The sequence below is a fragment of the Chamaea fasciata genome, unplaced genomic scaffold (genome assembly GCF_029207755.1).
Source record: "Chamaea fasciata isolate MVZ Bird 193981 ecotype frontalis unplaced genomic scaffold, bChaFas1.0.hap1 SCAF_6, whole genome shotgun sequence".
Taxonomy (NCBI): domain Eukaryota; kingdom Metazoa; phylum Chordata; class Aves; order Passeriformes; family Sylviidae; genus Chamaea; species Chamaea fasciata.
The window spans coordinates 58,149,879-58,174,277 of record NW_027094091.1 but is presented as its reverse complement, the minus strand read 5'-3'; the positions used below and the strand labels follow the sequence as shown (position 1 = coordinate 58,174,277).

General features: G+C 39.9%; 1 protein-coding gene across 8 annotated transcripts in view; it reads right to left on the bottom strand.

The window, feature by feature from the left end:
- Positions 1-24,399, bottom strand: part of WDFY3 (WD repeat and FYVE domain containing 3) — a 151,818-nt gene that overhangs the window by 8,724 nt on the left and 118,695 nt on the right. For 4 of the 8 annotated variants that reach the window (XM_066186492.1, XM_066186485.1, XM_066186487.1 and 1 more), the window contains 27 exons: positions 23,836-23,880; positions 23,140-23,373; positions 21,677-21,776; positions 20,859-21,019; positions 20,079-20,308; positions 19,101-19,210; positions 18,059-18,241; positions 17,031-17,188; positions 16,106-16,183; positions 15,167-15,394; positions 14,314-14,367; positions 12,333-12,501; positions 12,017-12,180; positions 11,093-11,241; positions 10,721-10,841; positions 10,281-10,366; positions 9,943-10,023; positions 9,489-9,543; positions 9,021-9,140; positions 8,212-8,329; positions 6,966-7,072; positions 6,279-6,432; positions 4,579-4,670; positions 4,034-4,246; positions 2,177-2,324; positions 1,208-1,362; positions 766-924 (listed from right to left, as the gene is read on the bottom strand). In XM_066186492.1, the coding sequence (XP_066042589.1) occupies positions 766-924; positions 1,208-1,362; positions 2,177-2,324; positions 4,034-4,246; positions 4,579-4,670; positions 6,279-6,432; positions 6,966-7,072; positions 8,212-8,329; positions 9,021-9,140; positions 9,489-9,543; positions 9,943-10,023; positions 10,281-10,366; positions 10,721-10,841; positions 11,093-11,241; positions 12,017-12,180; positions 12,333-12,501; positions 14,314-14,367; positions 15,167-15,394; positions 16,106-16,183; positions 17,031-17,188; positions 18,059-18,241; positions 19,101-19,210; positions 20,079-20,308; positions 20,859-21,019; positions 21,677-21,776; positions 23,140-23,373; positions 23,836-23,880 (3,672 nt within the window). The remainder of the gene's footprint in view (positions 1-765; positions 925-1,207; positions 1,363-2,176; positions 2,325-4,033; positions 4,247-4,578; positions 4,671-6,278; positions 6,433-6,965; positions 7,073-8,211; positions 8,330-9,020; positions 9,141-9,488; positions 9,544-9,942; positions 10,024-10,280; positions 10,367-10,720; positions 10,842-11,092; positions 11,242-12,016; positions 12,181-12,332; positions 12,502-14,313; positions 14,368-15,166; positions 15,395-16,105; positions 16,184-17,030; positions 17,189-18,058; positions 18,242-19,100; positions 19,211-20,078; positions 20,309-20,858; positions 21,020-21,676; positions 21,777-23,139; positions 23,374-23,835; positions 23,881-24,399) is intronic. The other 4 variants (XM_066186486.1, XM_066186491.1, XM_066186488.1 and 1 more) reach the window with 3 other exon arrangements.

Genomic DNA, 24,399 nt, shown 5'->3' with positions numbered 1-24,399 from the left:
AAACTTGTTGAATACAAATATGCTATCCCAAAATTCACAATAGTGTTTTATCCTGTATGGTTTTTAAGTTAAACACTTTAGAAAAGAAGCTTTGGACAGCTGACTACTGCACAAGGGAAGTTATTAAATAATTTTCTAAATTTCTTTTCATAAATTTGAGGAAAAGACTTCCTCTAAAAAAAGAGTCCTGCTATTAAGATGCTAACCTATAACAATGATACCCAGCTGCTAGAATATTTTGACTTAGTTGTGGCTGGGTATTTTTGGTTATATTTGATGGGTTTGGTTTTTTTAGTAAACACATAAAACTTACCCTGCACTTAGCTGCAGCTGACATTAAAGCACGGGTGCTTGTTTTAGATTAAAAAGTGCTGTAATTAAAGTAATTATTTTTTTTTTTTTAAAGAGGAAAATTAACCTTTAAGGCAGCCTTCTTCCACTATCCTTCCCGATACAGTTTTTAGATGGGGGTATTACACATAACACTACAAGGCAGATCATTTCACAAAACTCACCTGTATGATTTTGTCAGCATCACTACTGAATTGCCTTTCTCTCCAGAAGGCTCCAGGTGATCCACTATTCTTAAGAACAGTGCAATTTTAAAGATGCAATTTGCTCACTTTCAATGCAGATCACTATCTCAACTACTCCATTCTCCAGAGATCTGCTGGACTCACGGTTTCAAAGGCGAGCAACACTCATTAAATAATTACTTTGATCTATAGCATAATTTACATGAAAGACAGTTCTATTGTATTTTACCTGTTTCAGTGTGAGGGCTTTAGCTTTTTCTTTGGAGACACCCATTTCCCACACACACACTGCTGTGCTTGTTCCTCCAGTGATAACTAGTTTGGGGTTGGGGCAAATGGCACACAGGATCTGACCCCATTCCGACAAGCATTCGTAAACAATCACGGCCTAAAAATGCAGAAGACAAAGCATTACTTGCAGAACTAGCACTCTGCAGGATAAAAATTAAAAACCTGGCTGCCACCTTGCACTCATGAAGTCACTCAGGCCCGGTTAAAAACTATTAAGAGTTAATGTCATTCTGCCAGCATTCTGATGAAGACGCTCAAGAGGGAGCAATAAAACTGATGCAGCAGGAGATGATTTCATTCACATGTGAAATAAACGTCCATTGTCAGATTATTTTTCACTATTGAGTACTGATTGCTGGAAGAAATTTCAGATTACAAACCTTGTCTGACTCATAGGTCCCCAGTCTGCAGCTGAGGTCTGCATAGCCCCAGGCAAACGTTTTATTCCACGTGGGTGGGATGAGAACCTTGTTCTGTTCTACTGCCAGAATGCCTTTATCAGTACACACAATCTGCCCCACAGGCTCCTTGAGCTCTGAAAGAGAAGACGGGTTATGTTTTATTGCTGGGAGAGACAAATACTGTGTGATCCCTTTAAGTACCTGCTGCTCTGCCAAAGCAAGGTCTCTGTAGTGGCTATTTATATATTCTTTGCTTCAGCTGCAGTGATGGCAACTTTTGCTCCATTCCTAACAAATGTAGAGCCAAATATAGATTAGTGCTTTCTAATTTCCTGACTTAAGAGTCTTCTCTCTAAGCCCTGCTATGCCTCATTTAATAGAATGTTCTTCTCTTTACAGCACAGAGTCACAGATTCCTTTACTCAGCTAGGAAAGAAAACCCTGTACAGCGTTTACCTGCCTTACAGACAATTAAGTTTTGTTCAGTCCAATGTCAGATATGAAGTCAAAACCCACTTTCTTTTGTCAAAGTGCAGCTACCAACGCCACACTTTCCTGACAACATTCCTTAGTATTTCTCGGCACTGTGATAAATAATCCTTTTGCTGTGAAAATCACAAAAACAGAGGCTTATCACAGGCCCAGAAACAACATATTTTGAATGTGGTTTGTTAAATTCAAACCTATAAAGAGGTGCTTGGGCTCCATTTTATCCCTCTATTTAAAAAATGTCATATTAAACTGGTGAAGCAAAGGTGTTTCCCAAGTTCCTTTAAGGTAGCTAAGACCAATTTTAGAGCATTAGGATATTTTGAATTTGTCTGCCCCACAAAACCACAGGCAGTAAGATTAGAAGTAAGAAAAGATGGAAAAGAGTCTACTATCTTGCTGAAACTCTGAATGCTTGGGCAAAGAAACAGCACTAACTACTGTGGGTTTAAAGTTTACCTTTCACTGGGGCAAGAGACGGCCGCAGGTTGTCCAAATGATGGAAGAAGATCTTGTCACCTGTGGAACCAGGGGGCACAGAGGTCCCCACAGCCTCTCCATTCAGACGGCTCCTGACACGCTTTGGTGGGTGGGGTTTTTTGAAGAGCTGAAAATCATCAAGGAATTTATGATCATCAAAAATTACAGGTTTCCAAGGGCACAAGCTTAAAAAGATCATATAAATATGTCCATTATACCTTCTAAAAATTCTGCAGGTCAGCAAAAGTTACTTTACTGCTCTCAGTATTCATCAATAACTGATGGTGAACATTTCAAAAACCTTCAACAAACAATATGAAAAACAACAAGGAGCAAAGCTGTTCTGCCCCCTCAGGCTGTGGCATCTCAGCACCCTCACAGAGTCTGTGAGAGCCCTCTTCCAAACATACCACCAGCTCTGCAACGTTTTGCATCACGAATTTTTAAAATTCAAACCCAAACTGGCAGGCACATTACTAGTGGAAGAGATGGGATAAAGAAGATGCACGCTACATCGTGCAGGAAAGGAGTGCGAAAACACACAGCAGCAGCACAGTGTCACTGAGAGAGCCTGCACTGGATCCCCCATGGAAAATGACAGAGGGGAACAGCAAAACTCTACAGTTACACAAAAATGTGCTCCAAGAGCACTCACCATCAACAAAGCCTTAAATTTTGAGTTGCTCAAGTTTATTGCAGTCTATTTCCTCTAGCAAAGCACCATGCAATTCCTGGTAGATTTCACCACAGGTTTGTACCTAACTGGCATCTGACGACTCAGGCAGAGCTTTGGAGTCAGCTGCAGTGCTCTTCTATTGCCCTGCCCTCTGCCTCAGAAACCTGTCTGTCCATCTGGCTTTAGCTGGGCCACATCTGATTATCATCACAACACAGGGATTGGCTATTACATAAGAGGAGAAAACCCTACAGCCACTACATAATTAGATTATTGAGAGAGAGAAAGGAAGGAAAAGGAGAAAAGCCACAGAAGACAGATGAGCAGTTCTTAGCCTTTCTTCCAAGCAACGAGAGACAGCTCTAAGTGGCTTGCCACAGGAAATATCCTGTGGCCGTTCTGAAACATTTGCTGAGAGTTGAGTTTAGAGTTTCCAACACATGGCTTGAGTTCCCAGCAAATTGCTGAAGGTATCTGTGGCTTCCACCAGATCTAGGATTGGAAATGCTCACCAATGATATTTACAATTTTCACTGGACGGCAAAAAGACTCCAAAGAAATGCCGAATAAAAAACCCAAATCAAAACAACCAACACTTGAGACCTCCCAAACCTGAACTGCCAGACTTATTATTACCCTGATTTATTTAATGTTGTCTCTTGAAGAGAACACAACTTTAAAGCTGCACCAAAAATGGGTCTTTATAGCTCCTCAGCTACAGCTGCCCTACAAGAGTGAATCACTCATGAGACTGGGGTAAAAAAAAGGAGCAGAAATCATTATAAAAATTATTTTATTGCAGGGTGATTTCGAATACCTTAGCACTAGGCATTACGTTGAAGTTGCACTCCTCTCCTATGACTTTGCGGCAGGAACTTCCCTTTTTTTAAATGCTGACTTTAGAGTTGAGCAATAATTTATTATGCCTTTGTTTTGAGGATGTAAAGGGGGAAGAAAAGACATTCCTAATCTCACAGGCAAAGCCCAAGTCGATCTTTGTGCAATTTAGGATGGAAACATAAATGATTTTGTATTGCCGGAAGAATATTTATGAATAAACACTCCCGAGAAGTTTCACTCCTAAAACACCTTCCTGTTTTATACTAACACATTTCAATTTGAGTGTTAACTGGAAAATAAGAATTCTACAATGAGCATACCTGCTTTGGTATCTGTCCAAAGTTATTAATGAATCCTATGGTAGCTGTCTCTTTTAAGGGATCATTGATGTTATATATGTCCACTTGTCCCTCATAGAAGAGATGGTGGAAGACATTTACAGCTTCTACTGCAGCAGGACCTTGCTGTTTATAGCCAAAGATCAAGTCAATCCACTCATGTAGGTGAGCACTCACAAAGTCACATTCCAGAGCCTGAAATTCAGAAGGCATGCATTAATTACAGACAAATTGCTCATTGGTTGAGTTTACTACACTTGCCACAAGGAGAAATGCAGAATATGATTTAACATATTTTTGTTACATTTTGTTAAAGCTTTTCATTGAAGTAAGTCTTGCCTCAAAGTACTCTGTAGCCAAAAAGGAAGGGGAGGTGAGGGAAACACTGGTTCTACAGACCTTGGCAACAATCAGACACCAACCCTGAACTCACAGACTGGCCTGACTGCACAAATTGAGCTTAGAAAAAAGTGCAGTGGAAAGTCCCAACAGACATTTTCTAATGTCGCCATTAAAATTCAAATTACCTCCCGGTGGACTCTGATAAACTCACGAGGATCTCCTTTTGCCCATGGAGGGAGTATTACATCACCAAGTTTAGTGCCATTTTGCTTACAACCTAATAACAAAACAAAAAGAAGGAAAAAAATTTAGACAGAAGCACTGAAACTGAACTGCAACAGCAAAGGTGAAAAAAAAAGTGAAAAAAGAAGAAAAAAAAATCAAATTCTAATATCTTGAATGTATAAAGGAAGCTATTTCAGTCTTTCCTTTAAAATACTATCTCGGTTTTAAATGTCTGGCAATAAAACATGAAAACTTCTGCCTCAATTGTTCATGTAAGATTGCTTTCAGGAGAATGAATCCAAATACTCCTCACTAAGGCTTCTGAAGAGAAGAACAGTGTTGTATCATAGAATGAAATTGTCATTTTACTCCTGAGAATAGCCTGTACTTCTGATATGTGTAGCCAAATTCTCATTTCCTAACAGTGCAGAGCTAACTGGTATCCCGCACAAGCTCCATGCCCAAGGATACTGGCAATTCCCCTGATGTGCCCATGGCCTGGGCACAATACTTTCACCTTGTCCTGGACAGCCCCCTTCTCACCCTGGACATTAAATGGTGCCAGGCTGTGATCACCAAAAATATATTTGGCAAAATTCCTCGGTTATATTCTTGTTCTGTCACTTGTTGTCAAGAGACAATTCCACACTTCCTGTAACTCAGAGGAACACCAACCAATTTCCAACTTCACAGAGGCACACAAAAAATAAATGCAATGCTCCAACAGAAACATTACTTGCATCACTAAACTTCAAATCTTCACATCTTTTCACCTGGGGGGAAGGGGAGCAGAATTGCTACAAATTACCACAGTCAAAAGTACCTCAGTGTTTGACAACTGTTCCTAAAAAAACCCTATTCTACTGTTGGCCCAAATGCTTAGTGAAGAACTTCCAATTGTTACAGTCCAAAATTATCAGATACAAAGGTAAGTGGACAAGAGCTCAACATTTTTTCAGTAATACCCACATTCTTCTGTGTAAAATATAGCTGGGAGAGGTTTTGCAGGGTGTTCTTTGGGTTTTGCTTTTCTTTTTTTGTAAGGTTATGCTTCCAATCTCTTAGAATAGATTTTGAGTAAAGGCTTTGAGAGGCCATTAAAACCTATGATTTGATTAATCTTTATTACTGCTATTAGATCCACAGCACAGAGCTCAGAACATAAGAGCTTAATGTAACTGTTAAGAGTGACATATAATAAGTTACATGCACCTCTAACAAACAGGTCTCCTACATGACTCCTGTTGAATAATCACTGCCACAAAAGCTGTGACAACTCAAAAAACCTTTAGGAATATTTTCAAATGAAGCTCTAAAAGTGAAGATTTGTCAAACAGATTTTGAGAAGCTTAAAAAATGAACAACAAAGACGGCAAACACTATCATTGACTAGGTTACACGAGGAAAAATGCAAAGCAGAGAAACTCCAAGTAAAACATGGTTATCTGAGGATTTTGAAGTGGTAAAAAAACCCCAAATTGACAAAAATACACCACTCCAATCAAACTAGTTAGTCCCTTCAGGGACTAACTAGTTCTGCAGTTCTTAGAAGACGCTTTCCATTAACTGCTTAAAATGAACGCTGCTTGAGAAGATATCTGACGTTTGTCTGGCTTTGTTCTCCCACCCACAGCGCTGCTATCAAGCTCTACCTACTTACCTAGGTCAAAATTGTTGGAGTTGAGCAGGAACTCGGGGAGGTAGAAGAACTCTGGGATGAGCTCCTTGACGTCTGCCATGTTGTGCTTGGAGGCGGAGTACCAGGCCTCGCGCACGCTGTGGAACATGCGGTCAGCCAGGTCGAAGTGCCCGCCCTGCCGGGCAGAGAGAGCAGCACGTCAGTGGCACAGCACCCCTCAGCAGGGCAGCCCTGGCCCGGAAGGCAAATCAGAACACCCTCTGCCAAATGAAGACACTAGAACATAGCACATTTCTTTCTCTCACACAGCCAATCTGCATTACTTTCAGGTACGTGGTAACAGAAAATATAGATACAGATATACAGAACTTTAAGAAGAGAGTCATCTGTCTGATTTCAAGTTGAGTCTCTTTCAGAGAAACAGCAAAATATTTTTCACAATAAGAATTTGGGTTTTGTCTGCTGATACTTTATTTTGTGTACATTCAGAAAAATGTTCAAACTACAAAGGAAAAAAAAAAAAAAAAGGTGAATTACATCATGTTTTTTAAAAAGACACATCAAAAACCTGCCAGGCAATAAGAACTCAGCTAAAAGGTATTTCTTCTATGATATGTGATGAAAACAAAGCTGACTGATCTTATTTCCCAGTGATGTCTGAAATACACAGCAGGCAAGAAACCTGAAATGAGGTGATGTAATTTTTACCTGCAACCGTAAGAAAATCTGAGTAAAAGGCTCCATCCGGACAAGATAGGAAGCCACGATCATGGCTGAGGAATAGTGGGTCCCATAGTGATAAGCTGGGGTTTCACCTGCAGATTAAAAATCATAAACATAGGAGAAAAAAAGTAGTTAGATGACAGAATCAGTACTAATGGAAGAAAAATAACACTGTATTTTAATTACTCTGTGGCCTTGGACACATTCAAAATTGGAACTTGTAATTTTCATTCTCAGATGTCTGAAAGCTTTACATTTTGTCACATGAGTTTGGGCTGCAGTGCAGTAGCCCTAATTCAACAGGGTTCTGCAAAGCAGTACTGAATGCTTACTCACTTTTTATTTTAACTAATTGAAATGTTGCAGTGCAACATCGGTGATTTCTGCCGAAGAAACATTTTTAAAAAGATCTTTCAAAAGAAGTTTTTGATCTTACTTTTTACTATGGATTTAAAACCTTGGGCAGAAATACATATCAGAACTGTTACCTACAGATTTTGTACAGCTTTTACTTTCTTAATTTCCTGGCAAAACACCTGCATAGGCACACTTAGAAAATACTGATTTGTTTCTAGAAATGAATGTCTTTACCACCTACTGCTGTTTGACACAGAACAGCACTGCAGTAGTTAAACAGGACTCTATCTACAGTGAAAGTACACAAGAAAACTCGTCTTGCCAAACACAAAAGTTTTATTTTCAACATATAAGGAAGCTCTAAAATCAGGAATAGGTAACTTAATTGCATCTCATTCTAAGGCTTTTTTAGCTAAAAAACTGCTGTTTCCTTAGCCAAAGAAACATGCTTTAAGATTAGGAAAAAAAAAAAAGCTAGAATACTGCCAATGCAGAAGCATTTGCATTCTTTGTACTACTAATTTTCATGCAGCAGCAATCAAACTGTATTAGCAGACACAGCTGGTTGTGTGCTTCATGTGCCTGCCCATTCCAGTCTTTAGATAATGTTAAGCTCATCTAAACGTGCAACTGTTCTTTGTTTCTACATATAAACAAAGCTGTCATTTGGATTTAAAACGAACAACACAGAAAGAAAGCCAATGTCCATTTGTTCTAATTTAGTCTTTGTTGGCCAGTCACTAAAATCATGGCGGAGAGTTCTGCACATCTATATCCAGATCTCTTTACCCACATTATAAAAAATCTGTGAGTCCCTCCCATGATGACAGGCACACGTTCCTCTGCTCTTTCTGCAGGATGGATTATTACTTACCATTGGGATCTTCCCAATCCTTGTATCGCTTCTTGTACTGGGCTAACCTGTCCTCTGTTTGAGCTCCCATGGGCTTAGCCAGGTTTCTGAATGTTTTGGGATTTGTAAGATCCAGTTCCTTTAAAAATAAAACAGACAACAATTTTATAAAACTTAACCACATCCTTTCAACACTGCTGATTACCACCAGTTAACACCACCTACCTCCTAAGGCTGTTATCCCTGCTTTCTACACACACAGCAAGTGCAATGTTGGATATGCTTAAAACAGTCCTTCAGTCTGATCCAAGAGAGCCAGAGTGTTTTATTTTAAATCACATCTGGGCTCTGCATAACTTTTGCCCTGCTCCTCTTTTCCGGTCCCCAGTTCCCCCTAATTTTTTCACAAATGCTCAACAGGCCCCCTAACAATATTTTAGGTAATGGTCTGGTTGGTGGCAATGGCTGTCCACAAAAGTATTAATAGGATGCTTCATCTTTTTCAAAAGCAAATTCTTTCACAGTGGGGCTAGATTTCATAGGAGCTCCTACCACAGTCTTCTGGACAAGGATGTTTTCTCTGTGGGCTTAGCATACCTCAGGATACTCAGTTTAAAGCTAATGCAGACATTTACAGGAACTGCTGCAAGGCAGAGGGGCAAATGTCTCTCTGGATCCCAGCCCTCACCTGTGCACAGACCAACAACATCTGTAAAATCAGCAGAGCCAAGATTCTCTAATACCCTCCCTGTTGGGAAGTGGGACGAATAAAACAGCAGCCTCCTACTTATAAAAAATTACTAACAAGGCTGACAAGATGTTTCATTTACCTCTGAGTCATAGTCTGCAAGGATCCAGGGAAAGACAGGGTACTGCATGAGGTCGTTATATGATCTGCCAGCCAGAGTGTTTAAGTGCATCAGGTACTGGAAGTTACTGATTTCTCCTCTCTTAAGGAAGACAGATAACAGCACAGTAAAGTTTTCACTTCACAACAATCAAATGTCAACCTGCCACTGTCTACGCGCAGCCCTCCCCAAACTTAGAAACTTACTTCAATATTGCAATGCTCGCTCTACTTTTACTACAGCTCTCCCCCTGCATTTTCAACAGTAGAACCATTTCCTATTTGATGATGGTATCATGAAATAATAAAAATTAAATGCTGAGATACACTTTCTATAACAGTACGTCCCACCTGTTAGAATAAGAGGATGCAACTTATGTGTACTGATTATTTATGTATCACTACAAAATGTGGAATTTGATACAAAAAACTGCAACATTTTCATACTTACTTCCCATCTTTGAGTAACAGATTTTTCTCCCACTAAAGTGCTAAGCAAGCCAGACCTAGCGGGAAGAAGAAAGTGAATTTTTTGACTTGGCAGTAAGAGCTGGGTTACAAGACAACCCAAAATTTCAAGATGAAAAGTTATAAATTGCAACAATTAGAAGAACATGTCTCTGTTCCTTTTTGCTCTAGCGGTACCTTTTCTTAGAATTCTAAAAACACACTGTAAAAATTAAGCATGTTAATTATGCAATTCAGTGCAAGTGGCGGCTGATGAGTAAAATATTTTTAACAACTTGGATAAATCTGATGGCTTCAGCACTCCAATTCCTTTCAGAATGTATCTGTATACTGCTAACATGAATTCTGAAATTCTGCAGACAATCCTGACATCAATGCAAGCATCATTTCTTGGAAACTGATGAGCCACAGAGGCTGTGAGGAACAGAACCACCTACCCTTGCTCTACGCTGGTGTTTGGTCTCTGCCCAGACACCGACTCCGAGCTGTCAGTCAGAGATGGCACCACAGCCAAAAACCTGCAGCAGCAGTTAAAAGATTATGATTAGTGTTTCTGTCCTGAGAAGCAGCATGCATTTAGTACAGTTACAGACTTCCTTTTGACCAGCTCCACAACATCTCCAATAAAATCACAGGAGCCTCTTCTCACTGAAGGCATGTAGTGCCTTCTAGTGGCTCTTTCCTGCAGCAGTAAGGTGCTAGCAGGCACCAAAAAAGCCTCCACACAGGTATTTGCAAACATTCACGTGAAATGTTCTAATTTCTTTTACAATACCTTTGATAAACTTTGTTTCTAACTCCTTTCTGGAAAGCTAGAAGATAGTTCCGTCCATCTCCTGAGAAAACTTCAATCGCAATTGGCTGAAAACAAAGAGGACAAGTCCATGTCAACACTAACTTTTTTTCTTGTCACCTCTGAAGGTCAGGCACAGACCAGTTTAATCATGCTACATGTGGCACCAAATTATGGTAAAGGAGACTTTGCTTAGTGCAACCAAATGTTTTATTTTTGGACCATGACACTGACACCCCCAATAAACTAAACCTGAGTAAGTTATAACAAGGATGCCCAACCCAAACGCTTCAATTTCAACACAGTCAATAGCTTCACTTTCCAAATACTCATCAGTTATGTACTGATTTTCATTTTTAAAAATTACATCATCAAAACACTCCAAATATACCTCCCCCATCCAAATAAGGTGTCCAAGTTACCTGCAAAAGGTATCTCCTTTTATGAACCTCCTTGATATCTTCATATGCAAAAATGCTGCAAGTTCTTTTGAGTTGACTTGGACCTTGCCTTGCTCCCCTAGGTATGATTGGCTCATGCATCCTGTAAAGGAACGTAAACAGGCAAGACAGAAGTGATTAAAAAGAGGAGGAATTAAAAGAATTATCCGATTAATTCATATGAGAGTCCAGTTACAGAAACAGCTGTTTTCCCAATATACCATACTACAAATTGCTCAGCACCTAAGGTCTTCCTGCATCTTACGTTATCTTGGAGCTGACTCCTCAAAACCTCACCGAGTACTCCTTGTTCAGCTTGTGAGGATCAAGGAGACCCCCTGTGAATGCACTCACTTTGGCGGCAGTGTCTCGATGTCCCGTATCTCCCTGGTGGCTGTCATGGTGAACCCATCGATGACGTAGAAGTGCTCTTTCCCAAAGAGAAGCAGCCCCTCGCTGGTGTCCAGGCCCTGAACCCGAGCACAGCGGTACATGTGCTGGATCTGGGAAGAAAAGCAGATGCTTAGGGAAAGCTGGGTAAGGAGCACAGGCTCAGACTACTGCTCTGTTAGAACAAGACCCAGACACTGCTTTAGCATTTGTACATACAGCAAAACTCCTGTCAGTCGCTCCTTTAATCAGACCTGCTGCCAGTGACTAGTAATCAGGGAGGAGGCTGGATAAAGCCTCCTTGGCATGATATAAATGCATCTATTTACCAGTTTATCCACTTGCACGATGCTACCTGAATGTATTTTAGAACCTGCAGCCTACTCAACCATGATCACAATGCTATTTAATGGTATACTTCAAATGGACAAAGTCTGAAATACCAAATACGCAGCATGGTAAATCAACACCGATCTTGGGGATAAAATACTACTTTTCAAGGTTTCTCATTCTAATGAAGGCAACAATTAATTAGGAACAGTGTGCCAAGTTCAGCACTTATATTTTCAATGTTTATTTTCTATTCTGATCATTAAGTTGACAGGACAACAAACCAAGCATGGGATAGCTCATAGCCTTTATTTCAGGACTATTTTTCCCTTGCAGGCAGAAGGTTAAAAAAACAGAAAAAAAGAAAGAAAGAAAGAAGAAAAAAAGAAAAAAAAGTTTCCAGTACAGCATTTTAATTTTAGGGTCAGGCACACAAAATACACATTTTAAGGACGAAACTGATGAAATATACAGATCAAGGAAGGTATTCAGGCTTAGGACACATAATGAAGAAATTCCAATGCTTTAAGTTTTTAGTGTGTTTGAAACACACAGTACCTTCTCTCCTTCTTCAAGAAGTCGAAGCAAAGTTGTATTGTCAGTCTTCTCCTCTTCATCAATCGAACTTCCCTCAACAATTTGATCCTGTGACTGGTCCTGGTTCTCATCATCTCCTCCATCAGGAGCAGAGCGAGATCGTTTCAGGGGAGGCTTCACCAGGCCTGGAAAAGAACAAAGACCAATAACAAAAAATTGACTTCTCAAAACCTATAATCTTTCAAATTACTGACCCAATGCTAAAACAAGAGTCCTGCAGGACTTATGCTTGTCTTCATGCAAATACCTGAGAAGGTGACAAAGCAAACCATCTAACCTTTGACTCTTGCAATAGTGTCCTCCCCGTGCTCTGGCTCCTGCTGAGTTGTCTCCCCCACCGTGTTCTCCTCTATGGCGTCCTGGAAGACCGCGGGGTTTCCGGACGCCAAGCGCATGTAGTACTCCTTGCTGTCGTAACTGATGGCCCTCCGGTAGCGAGCAGGTTTCTTGGGAATAATGCAAGAAATCACTTGGTCAGCCAAATCCTCACTCAGCCCCTCAGTGAAGGTGTTTCAGGAGCAGGGTGTGCAGCACAGTGCATGCCCATCGAGTGTTTTGCGCGCGCTCATACACCGACACAGACAGGAACAGAGACTCCTCGGGAGATCTGATTTGTTGCCTAGTTTGCAAGGACCTATAGAGCCACTCAAGCAATAATGGGGTTGCAGAAAAGCCTGCAGGTAAAACTACATCATGGGGAGTAAGTGTAGCCAGTATGTTCTGAACTGTCATAAAAGGCTGGGATTGTTGTGCTTAAGACTGATTGCTCAGAAGGCCACTTCATCATCTTTTTACTCCCTACTGACATATGCAGTTTATTCGTTAGCCAGCTGACTTCTTTGTTAGGCAATAATAATAAAAAATTGCCTCAAGAAAACACAGCGATGTGGAAGCTGGTATGAACTAAAAGCACCCAGGGATTGGCTTTAAAATTCAAAATTCTTCATTAATTCAGTTGCCCCGCTTTTTAGTTTCTCATGGCTTATGGTAGAAGACTGGCATGAGAATACGCACATAGCTGAAGTAATTCTTTGAGCAGTGTTTGTACCTTTGTGTGGTGTTTGTGTTTTTTGGGGTTTTTTTTTTAGGTGGGGCGGTTTTTGCTCTCTTCAGCATTTGTTGTTTGGGTCTGGGATTTTTTTTTGTGTGTTGTGTTTCCTTCCGCTTTGTCTGTCCCAACCCCCATCACAGGGTAATTCTTACATTCCTCACTTAATTAAGGAAGCAACATTCAGAATAGAAATCAAACTGACTTTATCACAAGTTGATGTTGGGATGATAAAAATACTAAGATCAGCAACACAGAAATTTATTATTCAGGTCAAATTGGCTGCCCCCAAAAATCAAAAATTCAAGGCACTGTGATGTAATTTGATCTCTTATGCTTAACCAAGTCTTCACCCCTTATCGGCACAAAATTGCCACTTAAAAATGCTTAAAACATTTGTGGAAATAACTTCTACATAACCGACAAAGAGAAATCCTTTATAGCACCGCTAAGGTGAAGAAAGGAAAACAGGAACAATTTACATTAGATATTCTGTGTAATAGAATTACTTGCATTTATACGAATTAGTTTATTGTTGAATGTAATTCAAAATGAGTGAATGCACAGTACACACTGTACTTAGTGATGGGCAAGACTGAGACTCCAATTAACAGAGAGAGGCATAATACTGAAATGCTTGCAGAGAAGCCACTTCCAAGCGTGTCTGCTCTTTCCAAGACAGGATGCATATTTTCTAAGCAAATGTGCGCATTTTATTAATAGCAAAACAGAGAAGAGCCAGCTGAGACAAAATTAATATGGGCTTTAACAAAAGTCAGCCTTTTAAAGCCCATTATGGCCAAAAAGGAGGAAAAATGCTCCCCAGATCCTCTCTTAAAAGGAAACACTTCCCCAGTAGGTGCTTCCAAGTGATGTGTTGCCCATTACTAAACGTGTTCCACTGACCAGTAGTTTCAGGTCCCAAAGCCACAACACTCCACACAGTGAGAACAGTGGTAGCACAGCCCAACACAGCCTGTTAGTGTGCAGCAAAGAAGGGAAGGTCTACAGAAAGTTTTATTAGGTGAAGATTGAGGACAGCACAGCAACATCTTCTAATGTGATTACTGAAAAAACCCTTAGGTCTGGAATTATTTACTGAAAGAGCGAGTTGAAAGCCAAACGTAGAAGCCTTGTTAAGACTGCCTAACATGCAAGGAGAAGTTGTATTTATTTTACATTCTTTCGGTCAGTGTACTTGTTTCTTTACCTTTTGAGGAATGGTATCATCAGATGTCTCAGGAAGTCTGCTTGAGAAGTCAGACTGGAAACAGGGCATCAATTACATAAGCATCAGAGAAAGAACACTTTTGAGAAGAATCTATGTTGGCATGTTCTCTACCTCATGTGAATTAGACTGTCACTACAGCTACTGTGTGTCAGACCACAAGCAGGCAAAAATATCTAATAGTTTCAGACTGACTTCTATGTTTTCTCTCCTTTGTAAAGTACTTTGACACTCAGGCATAATTTGAGGGAAAAAAAATCTTGCATGAATTCATGCATGCCTAAAAAGACACAAAGACTGCTTCATTTATTGAAAACAGTGTTCTAAAATTAACAGGCACTAACTGCTAAGCTTTCAAAGGCCACACACATTTCTGCTACACAGCCCACTTTCCTCTTCATGGATTGATAATAGTACATTTCCCAAGTGCACCCAAACCAAGGCCTGTAGCCTTTTTTTTTTTAGATTACTGTTTTCCACATTATCTACATTAGGGCCAGGAACCTAGACACAACCTCACAGAGTTACAGTAATTTCAGTCTCTGGAGGCTTGTGAAGATGCCTGTGCTGTTGGCTGGCAGGATCACTCAGCACCCTTTATGCTGTAATCTCTTCAAGTTTGCTCGGTTTTGAGCCAAGTGATTCAGTCCATTCCCTAAATATACCACGAAGAACAACTGGACTTTACCAACCATTTAGGAACAGGCAGACAGACAGAATACCAGGTCATACCAATAGAGAAAAACACATTTCTTAAGAAAAAACTACAAAAAACCCCCCAAAACATTTTGCAACAGCGCCTACAATCACCCATCCCAAACTCCTGAATGCTTACCAGCAAGTTTGTTTCCTGCTCAGCCTCGGGCATGTAGGGATACTGAGTATAAAACATGTCATTGCGCACCATCTTTTTCCTCATCCTGCAGGGCCCCTCCGTCATCTCCAGCATCCACTTGTCCAGGTGGGAGCCGATGGGGGGCCCCCAGAGCCCCCGCTCCCGCAGCAGCTCGTACTCGATCTGGGACCACTCCTCCGTCACGTACTTCAGCGCGTTCTGCTGGCGCTGAACACACAGATGTGTAAGTGCAGGGAATTTGAAATATGATTTTAAGAATGAAACCAGAAATTGCTTTGGAGGGCTTCCTGTCTTTATTTGCGCAGGAGACAGAAGTTCAACAAAGAAAAGTTTGGTGGGTTTTTTTTAATAAATTGCTTTGAATGACCTGTTTCTCAGAAGTTATTTCTTAAGATTTATAGCATGTAGCTCAGCTAGTTTGAACCAAATGTCTTTGGGAATGTTTGGCAGACACCACAGGGTGGAACAATTTCATTCTGGAAGGCACAAACCAGCCACTTTCTATCACTGCATGATACCATAACATTTTCTTTGTGTTACTATTTAGACACAATGCTTCTCTACATGTCCTCTTCGTTTTTCTACAACGCTTTAGGAAGACAGTGTATTTCCAGTCTCTCTCTTTTTGTTCCCTGCTTTGGTTTTCTTCACGCTTTTAAGGAATTTAGGCTTCTTTAAAAAATTTCAGATTTAACACGTGACATTGCTACAAGAGTTTTCATCTACAACCAGGTCAAAATGAGTTTCCTCATTCGTTCATTTGATTGCATTTAAAAATAACAACTGTATGTAAACATCCAAGCACTACACCTTTGAGAACTCAGTATTTCACAAGCCTCATACTGAGAAACAGCATTGGTATAACCTAACAGGCCAAAGCATCAGTGTCAGGTAATTAAGACTGCAAGCCATCCATACCTCCTGGTATTCTTTATACTGCATATCAACCAGGTCCCGAACCACTGCAATGTGAGTAAACATCCACTGGGAAATTTCCTAAGACAAAAACAAGGTGACAGACAGAATAACACTTCATAAACAAGAGTCTGTTTGAATGAAAAGCCTATGAATACTGTGCTAAACTTGCTCACAAAGAATAGTTCTTTAAAATAAACATTTGGAACATTCCTAAACAGCCAAAGACTGGCACTGAGAAAGACTTTTCCCTTCTTCCTTTTAAGTAATATTTTGTGGATGTTGCCTAGTTTGCTGGAAATCCTCAAGACATTCATCCCTCCTCACTTTGTTGCATGGTATCTCTGTTTTCACTTATCGCATCCTCTCCTGACACAAGCATGAACAGTTCCTGTCAGCTCTGCTTGTAAAGTTCTTCCCTTTCCCTTTCATTGTATGCCTGCTCACCAGGAAAAGGACTGAGAGCACTGAGAATTCATTAATTTCTCAAAGCCACCTACTAATTTTCAGCACAGAAAGAGAACTAACGACATATTTTCCCACAAAACTTTCAAACCCCTCTTTCCATCCTGAGGGCAGGATGGAAAAAAGGACCAACATCTTTGACAGCTTCCATTTCAGTGCAGTATGGCAAACTGGACTTAAGACCCAGATTACCAGAGTCATGAACCAGAAGCAGTTGAGCAGTCTCTCACCAACAATGAAGGGTTAACTCTCGGCTTAATGTTATAGACATGCAGATGGACCTACTAAATTAGGACACACAGAAGCAAGAAGCCCAGTCTGGATAGTCAAAAAAGGCAAAGAAAACCAAGCACAAGATAATACTTCACACACCGCAAGATTCCCCACCTTGGGATATTTACCACAAACCCTGAACATACATTGCTGGATTTCAGACTGGATGTTATTACTTGACAGAAATTACCTGTGTAGAGAGGTTGTGTTTACTCAGCCCACTCTCCTTGCGGTTTCTCCTGGAACCAGTCAGTTTAGAGAGGCCAAATCCACTGCTGACTCGTGAAAGTTTGGACTGTGTGGTTGGAACCAAAGCCTCTCCTCTACTGATGCATTTTTTCTCATGAGCTGAAAAACAAAGTGTTGGGAGCACTTTTTAGAGGTTTCTTCCCCCTCGCCCATTATACTTTTTTTTTTAGATAGAACGAGAGTGTAGCTCTACTCCAACTATTTCTGCAAATATACTGCCCATCAGGGAGATACTGGACACCTGAGCAAACATCAGCCAGGAACACAGAGAAATACAGAGACTGCAAAAATAAGTATTCCAGGTTTCCAAACATGTTTTCTGTACATCCAGATTAGCCTCAATTATTTCAGAACTGCGAAACCATCAAATGAGTCACATCTATGGAATCATAATTTCTGCTGTCTAAACTCTTGCTAATTCAGTCAAGTATCAGTTGATCTTTATTACATGGATGCAGAGCTAACTTATCCACCAGGATTCCCAGGTCCTTTTCCTGCAGAACTACTTCCCATGCTGAACAGATTTCCCAGCCAAGAACTGGCCACAGCATCACCGCTGCTAGAGAAGGACTGCTCAGCTACCCATTTCCCCTCTCATCACCAGACCAAGAGTTTGCAGGCTGCACCCAGACATGCTCAAGAGGATCCCCCTGCCTGGCTAGCACATCTAATCCTGGAAATGGTAACAGAGGTCACCCCAGTGCAAGAGTTCATGGTGAAGGGCTAAATGCCTCTACCACTGTAACCCACAAAATGCTATTTGCTGACTTACAGAGGGCTCTGTGCGCTGGAGTGTAAGAATATCCTGTTTATGGTCCAGTTTCTGAAGGATTCTGTGTTACACAGTGCCAGTTAATAGAGTATCTACAGCTACAAAGAAGTTAAGCCTGTATTAAAGCATCCAATGCATACAGCTCATTCTGAGGAAATCCACCCTTCAGGACAGACAAATCCTCAGTCAGGACTTACCCAAATGATTTTGCCAACACTTTAAACTTGCTTCCTCAATGAAAGGTCTGGCAACAGTTATATCCACTTGGCCACGATCATTGACAGGCAGTGTCACCTTGAAAACGTCTTCCAAAACCTGTTTTTTACTGTGGATCAGCTCTGTCCACACTCTATTTATGGCTTTTAAAAGAAGCTGGCGACCTGCATAAGTACAAGATCACAAACAGCAAGCTCTCTACGGTGCTCATAGAATTGGTATTTTTACAGTAGTGAAATGAATAATTTCTGTGATTACACTGTAGTTTCTTCCCCCCTGCACGATGTGTGAAATGCCTTTGGCCAGAGTGCCTTTTTTTGCCATTACATCAGAAAGCATCAAACAAAGCACCAAACAATTGATGTTGGCAGTTTTTTCTCTGTGAATTTAAAGCACTGTCTTTGATTAGTTGTGATTCATCTCCCACATCCATTTATTAACAAAATGAGATTGAAAAAAATTTATAGGAGTCTGTGTCTATAAATATATATAGTTCTATACATATATTATGCTTCAGCATTTTTACATAAAAAGCGTGCCTAAGTCCCTGCATAAATATTAAACACACACATTTAAGAATCACTGCATACTTTCTTCCACAGCTAGTTCATAAACTTCCCTCGAGTGAAAGATTGTAAGCATGACACAAAGTAGCAATTGTATAGTTTATACCATATATTTCTTATCTTAAAATAAGCCACTTCTATTGCATTTAAAACAGTGCCTATAAAACTGTATTTCTAATTCTGGAGCATGTCCAGAAAACAATGAAGAGCTCTTACTATTTTAACAAAACAGTAATTTATCCTCATTGTGTCTATTTTGGTATTTTCAAGATTATTTTCATCTATTTTTAATATATTTTTGTACACACACAGCTCCCTCACACCCCTGCAGAGAGTAGCTGGGTAACACACACACGCACCACAACCCCCTGCCCCAAGTCACTGGGGTAAAAGACTAGTGATGATAATACAGAAGTGGCATCATGTGGCATCTGTGGCTTTGTCATTCTCAGATTACCTTCACTGACATCTTGATTGTAGACTCCATCTGGTTCTATATCAGAGGGGATCATGATGTGCCAAGTTGTCATCCTGGCTTCTGCTTCCAATCCAAACCCATCAACATTGCTACAAATACACAATAGATTAACAACCATCAGAATAAAAAGACACAAAAACCCAAGCCAAGATAAAGCATTTGACTGTGTACCAGATTCACAAAGATTAATACACACTACTACTGCAAAGCATCTTCACTTCTGTCCATTTGACAACCTGACAATCCATAGTCAAAAGTTGAACTGAAGGTTTATGAAGAGATGATGTGACATGGATACTGGTGTCACTAGAGGAAGATGGCGATATTTGAAGAAACACAAAACACAGAACAGACAAGGCCAGAAATGGAGAACACTGGGGTTTGATGACTGTTGCCAAGTGTCTTTGGATAAAACACAAGTTGTGCATCCTCTTGGAAAGAACAAATGAAAATGCCAGGCTGGCATTTGCGGCAATGCAGGAAAGTGGGTGTCTACTGCATTTGTCACAGACACCTGATTTAATGCATGACTGGCCTTACTCAATGCTATACAGAAGAAATACACCAAGATACTGAACTTGTATGAAATGATTCAACAGACAGCAAGTCCAGTGACAGGACCCTCTGACTATTAATTACCTAGCACCAGTGTTTCCTTCTATCTTTAAAACATTTTGATTTATAAAAGGTTAACAACAAAATAGCTGGATAAACACATTTGTCAGTATTTAAAATACCTCTGCAAAAAGGGTAAAAATGTTCTCTTATTTTCAGGATCTTCAAACCTAATTTTGTCTCAAAATGAAACTCTTAAGCTTGCTTGCAATTCACTGGCTGGAAAACTATTAACAGGCCTCCAAAATTTGCTGACTTATTTGCAAGGTGAGTAAAAAAAAGAGGTCATTTTAGTATTTCCCAGTCCTGGTTCTAGAATGCACTTCTGCCTAAAATATTTACCTTCCCACGTGCAGATTAATCAAGCAGTGAGCTAGGCAGCTGATGAACTCCTGATCATGATTTCCAGGTCCCAAAATTAAGTTTCTGTTCACAGTAAGGACCCTTAGGGAATCAAGGAGAGCCACTTGCTGAGGAACAGTTTTGTGCGCTCTTGAGAACTGATACAGGATGGTTCTGTTCAGGCAGTGATAAATGGCATCCAGAGAGAGTCCCTGAGATCTTCTTTTTGACTGATGGGAAGTAAAAAAAACACAAGATCAGAATTAGCAGCAACTCATTTTACTGGCACACAATCTCCCCTTGAATTGACCCAAGCTCATTTCCCAAAACTGGCATTTTACTGTAAGTGTCAATTCCATGAATTTCAAGAACTGAAATGACATTAATGATTAAACACTTAGAATTTTAACATCTATAAAGATGCTGCTGATTTCTAAAACCCATTAAAATCTCCAATCTCCAATAAAAGTGTGTGAGGAAGCTTCCCAAAAACATCAAGGTGAATTTAAGGAACTTCTCAAAATTAATGAGAGGCATATTTCATTGTTTATTTGGGGGGATTTCTAAAAAATAATGTGATCTGAGAGCAATTCTTACTCAATTGCTCTTCACAGAAAGATGTGCTAAGAAAGCTCAGTAAAGAGAGAGTGAGCCTGAGAAAGAAAAGCATATTTCTGTGCTGACCCCAACACGCAGACTGTTTAGTGACATCACTCCATGCATTTCAATATAACCTGCAAAAATGGTTTTTCAGGCAGGGTAGTACAACAGCCCTGTTACCTGTGCAATGAGCTGGATTATGAAGTCCACAAGAAGCTTGGATTCTTTGTTGAACATGCCCTGCCAAAGCTTATCTACCACACGCTGTGTAAAATAAAACACATTGTTCACCAGCACTTGGTAGCTTCCTCCACTCGTTATAGGCAGAGATGCATCTTCACCTAGGTAACAAGAAACCCCAAAGTTTTCTACATTTATCAAAAAACCCCATCTGCATCAATACATTCACATTAGGTTATGCTTCCCAGACTTCCATAAAAGAGAAAGAGTCAATGAAAGCTAAAATCTCATGGCTTCCCTACAATTGGACTTTCCCTTTGATGTAAGTAACCATGGTTCTGGACTTTTACTTTATCTTTTAAAAAATGATTCTGGATTTTTAAAACATTATTCTGGATTTATTTTATTAATGCACTGCACCCACAGGAAGACAAATTACTGCTGTGGCAAGAAATGGGGAGTCTTACAAGCAAGTTTGAACAGAAATGCATCCAGTCCCTCATTGCACCTGGGATGGAGGCAGAGCAGCCCAAGAGCTCCTGGGAAGTCCAGCAAGTCACCATGAAATGTAACTGGACCCCCTAAGACAGGTAGCTTTTATAAATAACCCATTTTACAGCTTTGGCACAATCAAGGTAGGGAGGGAACATGTAAGCACACCAACACCATTTACACAATAAAGGAAAGGAAAGGGCAGGAGAAAAAAAAAATTAAGATGATCAGGTTGCAACAAAACAGAATATCAAAGAAGGAAAAGTCACAGAATCAAAACCTGGTGTCCAAATCAACAGATTGATTATTAAACTTTGCTATATTACCCAATAAAACATCAGCTGCAAGTAGGTGGTCCATCACTCCATCCAGAACATACGTCTGAAACTCTTTCTGCTGTGTTCGTGTTGATCTTTCAGGAGAAGCCTAAAAAAAGGTATTAAAATATTAGGATAATTAATATCTCTGAGCTAAAAAGAGGGAGGGTGTTCTAGGTGATTTCCTTTTCTCTCAGCTCCCATGAACTTTTTTTTTTTCTCTTAACTTTCTGTCTCAAGTATAGTTTTGGCTTTATCAAAAAATGTAAGCATGCATGTCAAGTATACATTGGCTGCATGCAGTCTTGCAGATAGGTATTATTCCTGTTTAAATCCAGGAAATTTATCTTCTGCCATAATAGGAACTGGAATAGAACACATTCTGAAAATATGCATGAAACTCTCCACTATAAACATATGGCCAGCCTGTGATCTCGTCAGCTGACATAAGTCACCTCCTTTAGTAAACAAAGAGTAAACGGGATGGACCAAATGTTCTGGTTGTAGAAAGAGAAATAACAGTAAGCTTAGCAGTGTGTATCCACCCAATCCTATTTATGCTAAGGGCCCAGTAGCACTGACAAGTGATAACAAGTTAAAAGAGCTGTAAAGAACTGCAGCCACTTGAACATGGTCTCAAATATGCCTCCCAGTGTCTGTGGATAACTGACATCTTCTGACATTTCATTTGGTTTTGCTTTGTGACGGCAAAGAGGTGCTTAACTGCCCCAGGAAATTTGTTAGGAAATACACCAGCATGCAAGCATGGTCCAAAATTCCTGCAGCTTTCAAAAAAAATCAGGGAGACTCAGCAACATGTAAGATGAGGTAACTAACAGGTAGGTCAAGGAGAATGAGAAGTGATGTGAAGTGAACATTTCAAAATGTACTGTCTGAAGGTGTAGGTAGTTAAATAGTAACTAAACTCCTCACCTCCCTGCCTCACCATTAGCAGGACAATGCTTTTTTCAAGAGTCATGAACTTCAGAAGTTGATTTACAGAAGGACAACAGTTATTCTGTGAGATTTTATAGTATATGGCTCCATATGTCTTTTTATCTAACAGGCACCATCTATGGGCACAATTTCTTTTTATCTAATACGAACAGAACAGAAACCCTAATATTTCTGCAGGCGTTTTATATTTTGAACAATGTCAATATAGATGTCATGGTTGGAAAGGTGTTAAACCACTGTATCAGACTCCACAAAAATAAACCTTGAGGATAGCTACAACTTCTCATGCTGGTTTTCCAAGCCATTAAAGAAAAGTGAACAAACTACTCTTTATGAAACACGAGTGTTTTTTTTTTTTTTCCCCACTCTTATTTCAAGACAATTCACTGAATCTCAGGTCATCACTAGCCTAATTTTGTAAGGCAATAGAAAAAAAAAATTTAGGGAAATAAGGTGTCACAACTAAGCTCAAATAACAAAACCAAACCAAAACACAAAGCCCAAAGAAACTCTACCTCCAGCAGAAGGTCCACCAGTGGAGTCTGTTTGCTGGCAGGTGTGAGACATAAGTTATCAATGATCATCACACGCATGAAGTCGAACACAAACTTCTTGGCAGGGTGGTTGGTCAGGTAGGTCTTGGTGCCCACATTGCAGTATTCTGACTGGCTCCTGTTCATGCCAGAATCAGCTGCAAAGGCTTTAAACTCTTCAGCTGGGGACCCAACTTCATCATCGAGATCAGTGACCTGTAAAAACCAGCAAGTTAAAACTGTAGAGATCAGCTAATTAATGGCAGTTTCTTCACTTCTCTGTTCTTCGCTTGTCTTTATAAGGGCATTTCACTTCACACTTTGCTTCTTAAGAAGCCTTTTTAGAAAATTATGGTGTTCAGGATCAGTTCCCCAATATGGAAACATCCAGTTTTGGATTCCCAAGGCAAACAATGATCTGGCATGAGTTACATTTCATGCTCCCTGGCCAACAGAATTACTTGGGTGATTTCTAGATACTTGGCAAAAATAAATGTTCTCATTGCAAAAAAAAAAAAAAAAAAAAGAAAAAAGAAAAAAGAAAAATTTTTGAAAAAGTTATTAACTAAAGCAGTTAAAATAAAATCAAGACAGAAGCCAACTAAAAAAGGCCATCAAGCTTACATAACATAAAACAAAAAAGGAACTGAGCCTTTTTTTTTTCTTTTAATACAATACCTTCATCAGAGTGCAGTTATGGGTAAGCCGGTTTCCCAAAAATCTCTAAAAGAAGAAGAAGAAAAAAAAAAAGGGTCTCCACAGCTTTCCCATTTCTGATGAACAGAAACCTTTGAAAGGCTAGCTCTTAAAGAGGACTGTAACAAAAGCACAAACAGTAATGAAAGCTGTCAAATGCAGAAGACTGACTCTTTTTATGCAACTCCCTTCTTTAAATGAAAGAGGAGACAATATGATTTCCCTCAACAGGCCTCTTGCATCACCAGCTTACGTGTCAAGTAACCAAATGTTTTGAACATTTGGTCTGCTTTAGCAGGAAAGTGTTCTCAAGAAATTAAGAGAAGGCCAAATATGTATTCTTTCTGTTTTTAATAGCAATCTCAGAAAAGCTGAAAGACCTTTTAAAAAGTTAAGAATATTTTCTCATGGCTGAATTTAATTATGTTTTGTTGCAGAAATCTGTCTGTGATTCAGCTATTTCACCAGGCATTGATTAGTACTACACAATTGGGCAGAGGAGTAAACTAATTTGGAGTGAGGAGCACCCTCAAACAGCAAAGAGCT